General features: G+C 42.8%; 1 protein-coding gene and 1 pseudogene across 2 annotated transcripts in view; both read right to left on the reverse strand.

Moving 5' to 3' along the window:
* Positions 1-8783, reverse strand: part of UBE4A (ubiquitination factor E4A) — a 37670-nt gene extending 28887 nt beyond the window's left edge. For both annotated transcript variants that reach the window (XM_072613076.1, XM_072613075.1), the window contains exons 1-2: positions 8693-8783; positions 767-927 (exon numbers count right to left, since the gene is read on the reverse strand). In XM_072613076.1, coding sequence (XP_072469177.1) covers positions 767-887 — 121 coding nt within the window. In that variant the 5' untranslated portion in view covers positions 888-927; positions 8693-8783. The remainder of the gene's footprint in view (positions 1-766; positions 928-8692) is intronic.
* Positions 8784-11224: 2441 nt separating this feature from the next.
* LOC140506184 (60 kDa heat shock protein, mitochondrial pseudogene) lies at positions 11225-13073 on the reverse strand (annotated as a pseudogene).
* Positions 13074-16316: the final 3243 nt, after the last annotated feature.

Raw genomic sequence — 16316 nt, forward strand, 5'->3', positions numbered from 1 at the left:
TCCCAGGTCAGAGAGGCCATTTTCTGATGAGCATGAGTAACTGTGTGCTGTATCAAAATCACAAGACTCCAGAGCTAGAAGGGATTATAGTAGTCTTCTAGTTCAATCCTCTCATTTTACAAATGAGGAAATTGAGATCTGTACAGATTAAGTGACTTGCCTAGGGTCACACAGGTAGTGAGGGTTAGAGACAGGTTTTAAATCCAGGTGTTTTGACTCCAGAGTTAATATTCTTTTCACTGTACCAAGCCGTCAGATTTTTTTTTTTACATTAGGGTTTGGGATCAGTTTGCTTTCTTAAAGGGTTTGTTCTAATAGCATTTTGATAATAATAGACCCCAACCTGTAGAATAAGAAGAGCTCCCCTTGAGTAGACCCCTGTGGCAGTGAACCTAGGACCGATGAGGTAAAACATCTCTTCTAGCATTTCCCTTCATACAATTCACTATCTACAGTTGCACATGGCTTGCTTCCTACACTGAAATATCCTCAGATGATCATGTTAAAAAGCAGACAATCTAGGATGTTTTCACAAGGTGCTTTTTTGACAGTCTGGCAGCTCTGGGTCCACCACAAACATCTGTCCCCTTGGGGCCACCTGTTAACCCTGGCTCTTTTCCTTTGTAAAAACAAACCTGTTATCTGCTACAAAGTCTAATTCCATTTCTAACTGTGGCCCCCCCCCCCCCCCCCCCCGCCCCGCACCGGGTTTGGAAAGTCTCCATTCTGGGTCATCTTGTCTGCTGCTGTTGGCTCAGACACTTACCAGATTGCTGCTTCAGCTGTTCCTTCTGGATCGCTGCAAAGTGCTTGGCATCGGCCAGGGAGCTGAAGAGAGCAGCAAAGGGGTTACTGGAGATGTTGTTGTTATTGTCCTGGTCTGTCATTTCACTTCAGAGTAGGCTCCATCCAGACCTGGGGGAGGGGCTACAAAAAGGGCAGGCGTTAGGAGCAGAAGGCCAGCCACACAGCAGCCACTATGTTCCCATAGAATTTTCCTCCCCCTTTCTCTGTTACACATTTGGAAGGGATTTTGGAGGCAAGTGTTTCAAGATTTAAGGTATCTGGAGGTAAAATAGCTACAGATTCATCTTCTAGAGGAAGTGATTGGGCTTCATGGTAGCTAAGATGAAACAGACTAAAATGAGATCAGGAAGATGCATTTGCCATTCCTTGTCTGAAAAGGGAAAGCACAGATTAAAGGGAAGGTCTGATTAAAGGCAAAAAAAATAAGGATGGTTTGCTAAGAAAAATAGCAACAACATAGTGTTTTCTTTGAAAGAAACTACTGACTCTCCATCACAGGCTTGAGTGAGCAGCTTCTTGCTTATTTACATGAATGATGGCAATGTAGCATTTGCTCAAAATTATAGGGAGGGCAACTGGTGCCAGACCTAGGACTAGAGCTGGGGATGGGCAGCCATCATCTTAGAATGCAAACAGGCTAAGTTGTACGTGCCCAATAACTACTTCTCAGTCATGCTCCTAGGCTTAACTGTTTAGTGGTTTTCTAGACTCACTAAAATATATCCAGATGATTATTATATTTAAGAAAGATATAAATAAATAAGCAAATAAATCTCAAATTTGGGAAGTCCATCACATAACCTGAAACTGATTGGTAACTTGGGAAGGAGTTTGCATTTGACAAGATTTGTGGATCAAATTTTCCCATTCTGGACATCACAGCCTTACTGGTCAAGTGGACCTGGTATCACAACTAGACAGAGCTCACTGAATGTTTTCCCCTCCTTCCTAAAATTTCAGCAGAACCTGAACCAAGGTCTGAGAACAGCCATATGACCCTAAAGAGGTGAAAGAAATGATAGATGTATCCTGTTAAAAAAAAGCTGATGAACTTATCTAAGGACAAAAATCTCAAAAGAGGTTAAGGGAGGTCAGGGGAGCATAGGCAATAGCAGTTTGTATTTATAAAACACTCTTATGAAGCGATTTCCTAACAATCACTATGTAAGTTGGTATAAATATTATAATTCCATTTTACAGGCATGAAAACTAAGGCTCAGGATTTGTCCATGGTCACAAAGCTCATAAGCAAACTCAGGTTTCCTAATTACAAGTCTAATATTGTTTAATAGTTCTACTTTTCATTTTGCTGAGACAAGATTACTCACAGAACCATAGAAACAAAACTAATGACATTTGAAAGCTTATCTTTACCTCTAGGAGTCTAATAATAAATAGTTTTACATTCACTGGCAGTTCTACCAGTTGCTTTGTTGAGCTATCGCCAAGTTTTTTGCAATTGAGCAAATAGTCAATTAGGAAGAGTTGTTGTTTGTCCTTTGTTTTGAAGAGGACCATTGACATCGTGGGTGATGTCTTGACTTGTGTGTAAATAGGGTTTGAGTGAGGCAGAGCTGGCACAAAGCCTCACTCTCTCTTCCAGTCATGGAAGTTTGGTGCAAGATAAGCCAGGATAACTGGGGATGACCTCAGATGCAGTGAATGACCTCTGAGTCTTCAACCCAAGACCAAGCTCTCAGTGCCCCACAGAGCCTGTTTCAACCACCTTCAAATTGTTCTCATCCTCCCAGTCTCCCCGGGGAAGCTTCACATACTTAGAACACCCCCCCCCCCCCCAACTCAACAATGGGTTTGAGGCTTGTTGCTTAGCCTCAATCTAGTTTAGCCTGTCTGCTGAATTGGTTTTAGTGGGGTGTGGCTGCTATACATGCTACAACTTCTTGGAGCCACAGGAGAAAGAAGGGTGAAGGTGGACACCAAAGGTGAATGAGCTGCCCTGAAAAAGGTTCAGTAAGCCCTCATACCAGTGGGGCTAGTCCTTCTGAACATCCCCCACACATTAGGAACAGTACACACAATTTAGACCGATGCTGATAATTTTTTTTCAGCATGGTGCTGAGCTCTATTGTATCAGTTAAGTGGAATGTTATACATTGTTGCACGCAGTTTAAACAAAATTAGTAGCTCATAAAGGGATACAGGATAAGTTAACGGGACACAGAAATGAACTAGATTACTACAATGAATAAGTGGCAATTAGCTGAGAGGCTAGTGTACAGTGTTTCCCTCCCAACTGGCACATGTAATATGAATTAACTTTTTGAGGCACAAAGGAATTTCTGAGAGTAATAGCTTTCTCAAATATATCATATGGAACCTACATCTTGAAGCCTATGGAATGCTACATTTAGAAGAAAGATGAATTGAATGTCACCAAGTATGGTGTAGGAATGCTGGATTTAGAGTCTCTAGGGACCTGGGTTCAAATTTCATCTGACAATTATTATTATGGGCATATCTGTTGACTTCTCTGAAACTCAGCTTCCTGATCTATAAAATGGGGATAATAATATCTGTCATTCTTATCCCCAAAAAGACCCAGGAAAAGTCCCTTAACTCCTCAGTGCTCCTGGCAATGCCCTAAGATTATAAATTGTAGAACAGTTACCAATCTGTATTGAAAGGAGTTTCTTCACCAAAAACTCCCCTACATCAATGAGATCAAATGTCAAGACAAAAAAAGTTTGTATTACAACGGGACCTTTGTGAGGATCAAATGAAATGGTATGTGTAAAGCATTTTGCAAACTTTACAGTGCTATAGCAATATCAATCATCATTAAGAACATGAGAGAAAATCTCTAGGCTATCAAAATTACATGGTGATTTCAAACCACAGTTCACTTAGTGTTCCTGCAAAATACAGAAGAGGTAACACAGTCTCAAAAATTTTAATCACCTTATATGAAATTAGCTCTTTTTGGATGTCCTTATGTCTAATGTACTGACAGCCTTCTCTAGCACAAAGGCTTTTATGTAATACTGAGAAGCAGCTTGGTAGAAAGGTCACTGGACATGGAACAAGAGGACCAAGTCAAGGCCCAACCCCTCTATCCAAGTCACTCAACTTCTAGTCTTTAAAATGGGAATAATGCAAATTCTGGTATTTCATAACGCTTTGTGGAAGGCAGAGGATACAAATTCCCAAGTACTCCGGAAAACTAAGTGGGTTTTAATCTGCTTTTTTAAATAGCTCATCTTTTCCACAGACACAGACTGGAGTGGTGCTCTGCTACAACTGGAGAATGTAAGATAGATCCTTGCACCTCAAATTTAACATGCCCAAAATCAAATCAAGCTCATTAATTTTCACCCTAAACCCAACTCTCCTTTTGACATCATTACTTCTGCAATATTTTATCACGATTCACCTAGTCTCCCACCCTCCTGCCCCTCCTCATGGAATCCTAATAAAGCTGCCCCCAGGCCCAATATTCTAACTTCCTTAAAGGCCCCACTGAATAGCAGTTCACTGCCCCTACCTAGCCACTCACTGCCCCCTTCCCCCATGTCCTCCCTTCTTTTTTATATATGCCTCACTGCTCACTACAACAGATGTGTCCATGAACTCATATTTCTCACAGAAACAGCAGACGTGTCCATGTGGTGGGAATCCCAGCTGCTATCTCTAGTTAGCTATTTCCGGAGACCCATTCCTCATAGTTCCCATAGAAATAGCAGGTTTGTTCATGCACTCAACTACGCCCATGTAGTCTCAGACAGGACCACGATACTCAGTCAATCAGAAAGCAGCACCATCAGGATGCCTAAGCAGGATGTGAACCCCAAAACAATGGAAGGGACTTTCCCTAAGAGGGGCACCTGCAAAGTAATATTAAAGAACTGACTTAGAGTGAACTTATGACATAGAGAGGCTTATTATAATATCATTATCATATATACATACTCTCCAAATGGGTTTTCTGTATGCACTGTGGGTAATCACATTTGCAGTTCCACTGTGGCTGGAATTCCTCCCCTATTACCTAATCCCTTATAAACCTTTCCTGCCTTTTTAATATTCATATTTTGCTTCTTTACACCATAAAAATCCACCCTGCTTTCTTTCTCTGAAGTTGCTGGTTCCTCTTGGAACTTAGCCTGCTTTATGAGAGGCATCAATCTCAATAAATGCCCATACTTGGATAAGAGGTGGTCTGACTGAATTCTTTGAGATGGTTCCACCAAAACACATCATGAAACTGCAACAGTTTTTGGCATCCCCTGAGTAGGTAGAGTTTAAACTTCAACACTGGGGTCTTTGATAGACCTTTCTCAGTTCTACAAGTCAGACTACTTCCTTGCAAATGCTTACTGGATACTCTGTCTCAAACCCCACCTATCATTCTCTCTCTTTTCAAATGCAATCACTTACAAAGTCTATTGATTCCAACTCAAAAGTATCTAAAACATGTTCGCTCCTCTCTATTCCAAGCTACTCCCACTCCAGTATGTTTAACTCTCTACCTCCTTCGACTGTGCAATAGCTTCCTTATAAGCCTTCCCATTTGGAATCTCTTTCACTCCATTTCTCACGCCACTGCCAAAATTAAAAAAACAATAACAAAAACAGACGGATCTGGTCATCTTATTCCTTGGCAAAGAAAAACCTCATGCTTCAGTGGGTCTCTAATACCTACCAAGTAAAATTTAATTTCTTTGCCTGTTTAGACTTCTGAACAACTTGGCCTTCTGGTTTTATCTCATACTACTGCCACGTGCACTGGAGAACACTCCAACCAGCTTGGGCCATTCTCACCACCGCCCCTCCTTCATTAACCCCTTTCTACCTCTCTTTCAATACACATTATTCCCTTTTCTAGTTAATACTTTCTTCCCTTATATCCTTTAAAGTTCAATTCCTCTGGCAGCAAGCCTTTCATATCTACCCCAGGGATAATGACCTTTCCTTCCCATTCCTAAACCTTACACCAAACTTTGCTTTCTAGCTCTTTAATGCACTTATGTAACTGTATGTACTCCAGTCAACTGTATTGGTGTCTTATTCTCTTATTAGACTATAAACTACTTAGGATCACAGGATTGTAGATCTAGAGGTGGAAAGGGAATTCAAGGTCACATAGTCCAAACCCCTTATTTTATAGACAAGGAAATCTGAGTCCCAAATGTTTAAGTGACTTGTCCAAGATCACAGAGGTGATAAGTGGCGGCACCAGAATTTGAACTCTGATCCCTAGCCTCCAAGTCCAGAAGACTTTCTGATGTACTGAGCTGCTTCTCCTAAATGCAGGCAGGCCCATTCCTCATTCTGCTGCCTGGAAGAGTGGGGTTCTCCTTTGGCAGTCTGGGGAAAGTTCGATGTCTACATTTATCATTGAAGGAAGTGTTAAATTTCAGGCAGAGATTAGCAAAGATAAAGATATTATTTTCCCCGTTATGGAATCCCAGACTCAGTGGGTTAAGAACTTTCGCTAATGCAGCATTGTGAAATGTAGTTAGGTGGTGGAGTTAGATTGGTAGAGCTCGTTCAAATTTTTCTTCAGACGCAAGCTGGGTGACCATGGGAAAGTCACTTTAACCTCAGTTTTCTCATCTGTAAAATGGGAATAATAATAGCACCTATCTCTCAAGGCTGTTGTGAAGATCAAATGAGTTAATATATATGTACAGTATTTTGCAAACTTTAAAAAGCTACATAAATAGTAGCCATTATCATTAGTGAATATCACTGAACTTGGAGTCAAGAGGATGTAGGTTTGAAGCTCAGCTCTGGGAAATTCACCAGCTCTGAGACCCTGGGTATGTCACATAATCTCTTTAAGCCTGTTTCCTTGTATGTAAAATGAGGTTAACAGTACCTGCCTCACAAGGCAATTGTGAGGGTCAAATGAGATAATGTGTATATATAGTGAACAAACCTAAAATGCCATATTATCATCATTATTATCTAATTCAGTGTCTCCCTTAGAGGCATACCAAAAGAACTTAACAAATGTTTACTGTATTTGTTCAATGATTTTAAAAAAGAATATAATGAAAGAATAGAGAAAAAGTATTTCTATAAGTACAAAAATGCAAAAATAAATGACTAGTCAGAGGTTAGTCACAGAAACAAACTCTTATTTTTAATAAAGTTTCTTAAAGAAACTTTTTTTTCATTTTTATCTGCCATAGATGATACAATAAACTTAAGTACCTACTATGTGTAAGTACTGTGCTAAGCACTAGGGATACAAATAAGAAAAAGAGAGCCTTTGCCCTCAAGTTGTTAAATTCAAATCCCTAAGAAACTTTTGGACTTAATTCTTTTTAAATATGTATTCTCCTCAATAATAAATTTCTCTCTGATGAATCTAAGAAACTGAAAAATTCCCAGTGTAGAACTCAAATGGTATCTCAAATGTTTCTGTCCCCTCTGACTAGACACATACAAGCATCTCTGCTCCCACAAGATATAAGAATTATCATTCTCATCACCCAGTTTTGTCCTTGAATTATACTATTTTATACTAGAATGCCAAGTATCAAAGGGCAAGCCTTTTTTGAGTATTTTTACATATGCTTTCTGACATCAGTGCTTGTCTGAATATCAGAGTAACATGTGGACTACTTGTGAAAAACCCATGACCACTAAAATGAGACCTTAAAAAGTCACATCCTATAGGCTCACCTATCTTGGATGTGTTCACAAAAGTCTACCTTCATTCCAATTGTGCCCACACAACTAAGGGCACAATACCCTGCTGCAAAAATAATAATTCACATTTATGTAGGGCTTTAAGGTTTACAAAGTGTTTTACCCTACAATAACCCTGTCAGTTGGAGAGTATCATGATCTCTATTTTTACTGATGAACAACCAGGCTGAGAGAAGTACTTGCTCTAGGGTCGTGGGATTTAGAGTCGGATGGGACTCCGGGGGTTGGTCCTCTAGGCAAACTCTGTCAACCGGCAGACGAGGAAAGTGAATGCTAAGGCACCATGCTAAAGCCACACAGAATTAGGATCTGAATCCAGATCTTCAGATTTCAAATCCAGGGCCTATTTCCATTAAGTCATTTTAGTTTATCAGCCGTTTTAGGCTATCTATCCATCTCTCCAAAAAATGTCTGAGAACCCTTGAACCGGGTTTTACACGCCTCATCAGACCCAAAAGGCAGTGTTATTTCTTCTTGAGCTTCCAACTCCGTCTCAAATGGGATCCACTTGGGGCCAGGAATTGAGCGGTAACATAATCAAGTAAACACGCCTGGGGAACCTGGAGACGGGAGGCGAGAATACAGAGCTGGAGAGAAATGTGAGGCGAAGTCAAAGTCGGTGAAACCTGCCAGGGGCATCCAGCTGGCCGCAGCCGTCTGCCAGCCCTCCCCAGCAGCGCCGGTCTAACTCGGGGCTGCTCCGGGCTCCCGGGCGGGGCAGAGCGGGAAGAAGAGCGCACACATGCACCCATCTCCCAGGCGGACACCCCGGGAGGGGTCGCTGGACAAGCACCGGGCAGAAGCGGGGTTCGAAGCCGCTTTCTCGGAGCCGACCCGTCGCTGTCCCCTCCAGACCCTTAGTCCTCCACCAGAGGCCCAGGGTCCCACGGACAAGCCTGGGTCGGACCCAGGACCTTCGCCCGCCCCCCTGCCCCGACCCCCTACGCGTGGCACGCCCTAAAGGAGGGGTGTCAAAAGGGACTGCGAGCCCAGGGCGCCCAAGGTCCTCCCCCGCGTCTCTCCTCCCGAGGTCTCCCCACTACGGGGAGGGGGGCTTCAGGGGCGTACCGAAGCCGAACACGGGGGAGGGTGCAGGAAGAGGAGGGGTCCCGAGCACCGCACAGGGGACTCGGGGGGAGGGAAGCCGCCTGGCAGCGGGCCATGGGGTCCTGCGCCGCCGCCTCCTTCGGGACGCACTCCTCCTTACCGGGGCCTGAGGGTGCCAGAGGCAGCAGCACCGGGAACTCTTCGAGGCCAAGGGCTTTCAACACTTCCGACTCAGCCCCGGCAACCGGAGCTGACGTCATCGGCCGGGCGCCCGTGCCCCTCGCGTCACACCGGGGCGCCGGAAGTGCGGCCCGTGGCCGAGGCGGCTGCCCGGCCGTCTGGGCATCGTCGCTTCTTCTCCTGCTGGGGCAGGAGGGACGAGGGTTGGGGTGGGCGGAGGGCGCGAAGTGAAAAAAGGTGCCATCAAGCGGAACCAGCACCTTTCCCGGTCCTTCCTGTGCCACAGGGGCGGGGAGAAGAAAAGGGAAGCCAAACAATGGGCATGGCCTGGCACGCCACGTGTCCTTGTGATGCCAGGCCTGCCAAAACATAGCTTATAGCTTGAGAGCTGGGAGGAGCTTTACAGGTCTTTCAGTCCAACCCCTCATTATACTGATGAGAAACCGAGGCCCCCGGACCCGAGCCGAGGCGGGCTTGGTCCGAGGTCCCACGGCGGCAGAGCCGGGACTGCCGCGCACGTTTCCCGCCTCCAGATCCAGCCTTCTTTGCCTTAGCCGTGTACAGGCTGCCTCTGCGTAAGTGTCCACTTCCGAGCGCCCCCAGGGTGCCTTTGTGGTATAACTGTAGTAGTAGAATTTTACATAGCGTGTTAATTATTACAACACAAACTCGGGCCTTTGAAGGGTGTTTTCTCATGGCAGTCCATAAGATCACTCGTCTGTAAAGTCTATCAAAAGCTTGTTGAATGACACCCGGGAATTCCTGTTATTAGGATCATTATTAGGGATCCTGTGGATGCCTGCTGGAAAGAATATTGAGTGTGCAATCGGAAAACGTGGATCCCAGTCGGGTATGCTGGCAAATGTTTGACAGCAGGCTCTCTAGAAAAAAGCCAAAATCCAAAACGTTACACACCCACACTTATAAATGTAATCTGCATTAACATTTTCTCCATCACTTTCTTAAGTCTAGATAATCAAGGAAACAATGAATCAAACTCTCATTTGTAGTGTTTACCGATTTCCAAGGTATAAATGCTCACACTGAAAAAACTCAACAGTCAGTTTTGTCTGTAGGGGTGACTCCAGCTGCCTCTGATTCCAGTCCTGGCTCTTCCATTTGACCTTGAACAAATCATTTCCCTTCTCTAGGCCTCAGATCCTGGCCTGTAAAATGAAGGAGTTGGATGACATAATTTTCTAAGGGCCCTTCCAGCTGTATAGCAAACTCTTTGTATATTTGACCTCTTTTATCCATTTCAGGGTTGAGAAAGTTTCATTTGTTGCCAGCAACCCCACCCTTTAATACTCTTCTCACATACCCCATTTATGAGAAATAGCAAGTTCCACCGCCTTCTTCCTCCTTGCTACACCAGGGTTTTCCCTACTTTTATCCTCCCTTATCTTTCCTGTCTTCAAATCCTCTGAAATGAGTCAATCTTCTCCCCAGAAACTGGAGATTTCTTTCAAAAAACAAACAAAAAAACTTAATTATCATTTGAAAACATTAAGGTTCCTAAGGACTATTTATTTGTTCTCTCCTTATTAGAATTATATTGTCTTACATACCCTTCTAGTTGCTCAAAACAATTTTCAAAGTTTCTAGGTTTCTCTTGGTACGTATTTCAGAGTTCCTCCTGAGCTAAGGAGCTCTAAGCTCTGAGCACTAAGACTACAACAAATGATGATGATAATAGCTGGCATTTATGTAGCCCTTTTTTGTGCTTAAGTGTTTCAGGTATTCAGTCTGATCCTCCCAGCAACCCTGGGAAGGTTGGTGCTATTATTATCCACATTTTAAGATTGAGGAAACTGAGTCAGAGGTTAAGTGACTTGCCTAAGGTCATACAGCTAGTAGGTATCTAGGGTAGAATCTGACCCCAGGTCTTCCTGACTATTGACTATACTACCTCAGCCTACATCTCCTTCATTAAAGGTCCATTTTTCTCCAAGTGGGCTCAGGAGAAGAAAGTGAGGTTGGTGACCTTGCACAGCCCTCTCTCTCTCTCCAATCAAATCCAGTCATGTCATCATCTTGATGTCATGGTCCTCTTTGAGAACAAAGGACAAACACAACCTGTGAGAGTAGCAGCTCTTTCTCCTGCTCCCCTCCTGCTCCTCCACACTCCATGCCCCAAAGCTGCCTTTTTTCCTCTGGGTTTACTGGCTACATTTCTTACTCAAAGATCAAGCTTTAAACCCTGGAGCTCATAGATTGGACAACAAGTCCCCACCCACCAAGGACATAGTGGATATAATTACTAAATAGTAATTGTTTCTCTTACCCAGGAACCATGAGGATCTTCCTCTCCCAGTTTAATTTTTTTTTTTAGGAATGTACAAATATCTTTATTCAAAAAATACAAAATAAATTATCTTTATCATGTATAATGACAGCAGTAAACCATTATGTATTTTGTCAACTGAAACCAGTAACTGAGGGCTATAGTGATTTTCTTGAACATCAGCCTTTACTTCAGTCCTCTCTTCAACTGACTTCTCTGAAGTTAGTGAAGAACACTGCCTTGGGTCTTGCTTGCATCACAGATCATAATGATAGAGCATTATTCTAGGAAATTAGAACATGCCACCTCCCATGCCTCTGCCCATGCCACCCATCCCTCCCACAGCAGGTTCTTCCTCTTCTTTATGAATTTCAGTAACAACAACTTCTGCTGTAGTTAGGAGAGAAACTACACTGGCAGCATCCAACAAAGCAGTTCTTACAACCTTAGTTGGGTCACTTTTTCAACCATTTTCACAAAATCTCCAAGCATGGCATCATAACCTATCTCTGAATAGCTTTGTAAAATTTTTTCAACTCTCAGTGAGCCTTCAACACCCACATTCTTATCAATGGTCATTGCAGGGATTTTCAATGACTTCTTAATTATTTCTGTACCAATTCTTTGATCTTCATTAACTGGAGTCAATGTTTCTAAGGCAGGAATGCATCGAAGCAATGCACAGCCATCTCCCAGAACTATGCCTTCTTCAACTGCAGCACATGTAGCATTAAGTGCATTAGTAACCTGGTCTTTCTTTTCATTCACTTCTACATCACTTGTTCCATCAACCTTTATTAGAGCAACTCCATCAGAAAGTTTGGCCAAATGTTCATTTAATTTTTCTTTTTCATAGTCACTAGTAGTAAACTCTAATTGTTCAATGATTTCTTGAGCATGTTTTTCAATTTGGGATTTTTCACCCTTTCCTTTCAAAAGCATGGCATCATCTTTTGTCACAATGACCTCTCCAACTTTTCCGAAACCATGAGCTTGAATATATTCAAGATTCAGAGCCAATCCCTCTTCTCCAAACACTGTGCCACCAGTAGCTATAGTCAAATCCTTAAGCTGATTCTTCCTGTTGTCACCACATTTTGGAGCTTTTACTGCAACAACCTGCAGCCCAACTTTTAGCCTGTTCAAAACCAGTGTACTTAGAGCTTCTCCAATGACATTTTCAGCAACTATGACTAAGGCTTATGGTGGGCATTTGCAATTTAGAGTGCAGGTACAATAGATTGGACACTAGAGATCTTTTTTTTACTTAAGATAACATAGGCATCCTGGAATTCACATTTCTGACCTTTAGCTGTATTAATATAATATGGAGAGATATAGCCTCTGTCAAACTTCATGCCTTCCATAATTTCCAATTCATCATCCAATGTTTTTCCATCCTTTACCATGATGACACCCTTTCGCCTAACCTTTTTCATTGCATCAGATATTATGTTGCCAATTTCTCTGTCTCCATTTGCAGAAATTGTAACAACCTGAGCAATTTCTTCAGGGGTTGTGACAGGTTTAGACAGATTCTTAAGCTCAGTAATGACAGCAACAACAGCCAACATCACACCTCTCTTGATCTCCCCTGGATTTGCTTCTTTACTAATCTTCTCAATGCCTTCCTTAGCAATGGATCCTACAAGGACAGTAACTGTGGTGGTGCCATTCCCAGCCTCTTCATCTGTGCTATTAGCAACATCCTGAACTAGCCTGGCACCAATGTTATTGTATTTGTCCTTCAAGTCAATTGCTTCTGCAACAGTCACACCATCTTTTGTTACCTTGGGACTTCCCCAATTTTGTTCCCTTTGGCCCCATGGTAACAGCAACTGCATCAGCTAAAAGATCTACACCTTGAAGCACTAAAGCCCAGGCATCTGCTCCAAATTTGACGTATTTAGCATAAGCACGTGTCAGGTGGGGGGCCAGTGCCCTAGACACTGACCTTATCTGGCAAAGAACTGTAGACAACGGGAGCATTTCTGCAGGGGCAGGCAGACAAGCCCATGGTGCAGATCAGCAGGAATGAACAAGTCAAATTTTTTTTTTTATTGTTTAAAAGAGCTATCCCTTGGGAAACTACTTAAAGAAGCCTATTCATTGAAGGGGTGTATCTCCCTCAAAGTGAGAATGAGATAAGACCTTATCCTGAAAAAGCCAGGGTCTCCCATTCCATTCCCGGCCACCTCCAGCTGATCTGATGAATATCAGGCCACTGGACCCAGATGGCTCAGGAGAAGAAAGTGAGGTACAGCCATCCCTCACTCAAAACAAAGTCAAGTGCAAGTCATGTCATCATCTTGATGTCATGGCCCTCTTCGAGAAAAAAGGACAAACACAACAACAATTTTTCTCCAAGTAGGGTTGTGCTTTACTCTTCTGGATTATTTTTAGTGCTAAGTCTATTTCTTAGGCCTTTTGAATATAATATTATGATATCTACTCTTGTTTTTAGTAGAAGCCAGGTATTACATGATCCTAACTATAGTTCCTTGGTACCTGACTGCTGGATACTTGCAGTAATGTTTTTTTCTTGGGTGTGGGAATTCTGCATTTTGGCTGTGACATTCCTGGGATTTTCCTTTTGGGGATTATGTTTAGGAGGTGATAGATGGCATTTATAGTATCCCAGTATGAATGCTGCTGCCACTCCTGGTGACTTCCAGGGTCCCTGCTTGGGGGATTTGTGACCAGCCTGGGGCTCTGATCAGGTGAGCTCTACCCTCTTACTACCTTGGTACACAGAATCTTGCAGGCTATGTTTTTCTTTGGCTCATCTCTACTTGCACTGGGAGGTTACCGGCTTGTTTTCCTGTGCTGGTGCTGGCTTTGTTGGCAACTTCCCTTTCCCATTGCCTGTGGAATTCTGTCTGACTTTTTGTGCAGGTCTGTGGTAGAAGAAGTCATTGTAGTTCTCAGTGGATTTCCTGATCATTATTTGGACTGGTGTGAATTTTAGGTTTTGCTGGAATAGGTGTATGGGTGTTGCAGCCATGTTGGGCAGATGTCTGGCGTTGACTCTGTATGACCCATAGGAAAGGGCTGTCTTTCCTAGTGACTTGTTTATTTATTTATTTTCCAAGAGTAGTTCAAACCACAGGGTGGTGCTGTAAGTCTGGAGGACTGCAAAAGGGTGGAACCACTAGATGGAAGGTGGAATTCATCGAGTCAGGAAGGAAAAGATCAATTGTTTATGGGCTTCTCTAAATCCTTTGTGTATTTTGTATATTTTGTACATTTCATGAAGGGACAGAATAAAGGTTGTGCTACACCTCATACATACATTGTTATCTTGAGTGCTTGTATGAGTTCTGAAACTTTTTTATCTGCTTCTGTAGAAATAGATACATGAGCTGTATTCTGAGATTTCCTCATTGTGACTCTATGTGGGAACCAAATGAGCTAGAGAGAGTAATTTTGAGGGTTATGCCCCAAGATTAAGCCCAGAGTTTGATTATTTTGTAATTTAGAGGGATAAGATGCAAATAAGTCTGATTTAAGCTAGGACGCATGAAAGGCAAAAATGAGAGGTGTACACTGATAAAAATATCTGTGGACACTTACATAATGCTTTCGACAAAGTGCTTATAAGAAATATGAGGAAGGAAAAAGAACTTGGCAGCTAGAGGAATCAGTAAAGGTTTCATGAAGGAGGTAGTGCCTTAGCTCAGCCTTGAAAAAAGAGAATCTGCTAGGTGAGGGGATGTGAATACATTGAAGCAGGAAGAGGAGGGGGATCAACCATAGTCTAGATGGACTAGAATATGGAGTGTGTGGAAAGGCTGTGTAGTGTGGTAGGTGGAGAGCCAGAGTCAGCAAGACCTGAGTTCGAATTATTCCTGTGACCCATACTGACAGTGTTGTCGTTCAGTTGTTTTTCAGTGGTATTCCTTCATGACCCCATTTGGGGTTTTCTTGGAAAAGATACTGGCATGGTTTGCCATTTCCTTGTGCAGCTCATTTTACAGATGAGGAACCTGAGGCAAACAGGGGTAAGTGACTTGTCTAGTGTCACACAGCCAGGAAGTGTCTGAGGCCAAATTTGAACTCAAAAAGATGAATCTTCCTGACCCCAGGACTGACACTCTATTCACTGTGCCCCCTACCTGCCCTGGCAGTGTGACCCTGGAGAAATCACTTAAGGTTTCAGTTCTTCAGTTAATCCTCTGACTGTAAGTAGCAGAGTGGCAACCAATCTGCATCAGTGAAAGGAGTTTGCTCCCTGGGAGTTCCTAACACAAGCAGGTGGAGGGCAAGAAGCAGCATATATGAAGGAGTTCAGACAGAAATAAGACTGGAAAGGTAGGTAGGATCCTGATCATGCAGGACCCTGATAAGCTACGTCTATCCTACCCTTTGTGCCACAGGGGACCACTGAGGATATTATGCAGGGGCAGGAATGATACAATTGAACTGTGAATTAGGAAGATTATTTTGGCAATAGTGTGACAGAAGCCTGGGAGACCAGAGACAGGAAGAATAGTTAGGAGGCTGTTACAGCTGCCCAGGTGAGAGGCCCTGAACCAAGGCAATGGTGCAAAGGACGCATATGCAAGAGGGACTGCTGTGACTTCAGTGCTACAATGTCAGGAGCAGAGGGATTTAAGAATCTAAGACATTGCTTTTTGTATGAGTTTTTTCATGGGCAGAGACTGCTTCTAATCATTAATGTGTATCCCATTAAATAAATCTATTGGGCTCTCAAAAAAAAAAAAAAAAAGAATGTATCTGATGCCTGGCAGACATATGCCTCTGTTTTATAAAAAGAGCTATAAATCACCCAGTGCTGGGTGAGTTAGGAGGCCAGGTGGACAAGCACTGGACTTGGAAAGAGTAGAGTTAATCCTGGGATATGATGCATGTTATTTAACCTTTTTTATGTCTTTTTCATCATCCATTAAATGTCATAAGAAGACTTCACCCATCGACCTACCTCAGTCAACCAATCTCACACCTTCTATGTGACTCTCTTCTAAACAATATTTTAAACACTTGAGATCAAAAGGAAATTTTAACAGTCATTGCCCTCAAGGAGCTTATATTCTATGAGGAAATACATATATACATATAAATAGATATATGATGCATACAAAGTAAATAAAAGTAATGGGATGGGGAGTGGCTCTAGATCAGGAAAGGTCTCACGTAGGAGGTAGCCTTTGAGCTGGGCTTTGAAGAAAGTTAGAGATTCTATGAGACAGAAGTGAAGAGAGAAAATTCCAGGCACTTGGGGAGAGCCTATGCAAAGGCACAGAGCCAAGAGATGGAAAGTCATGTGTGAGCAATAGTAAGAAAGCCAGTTTGGCTGTAT

This window comes from Notamacropus eugenii, chromosome 5 (genome assembly GCF_028372415.1).
Source record: "Notamacropus eugenii isolate mMacEug1 chromosome 5, mMacEug1.pri_v2, whole genome shotgun sequence".
NCBI classification, from domain to species: Eukaryota; Metazoa; Chordata; class Mammalia; order Diprotodontia; family Macropodidae; genus Notamacropus; species Notamacropus eugenii.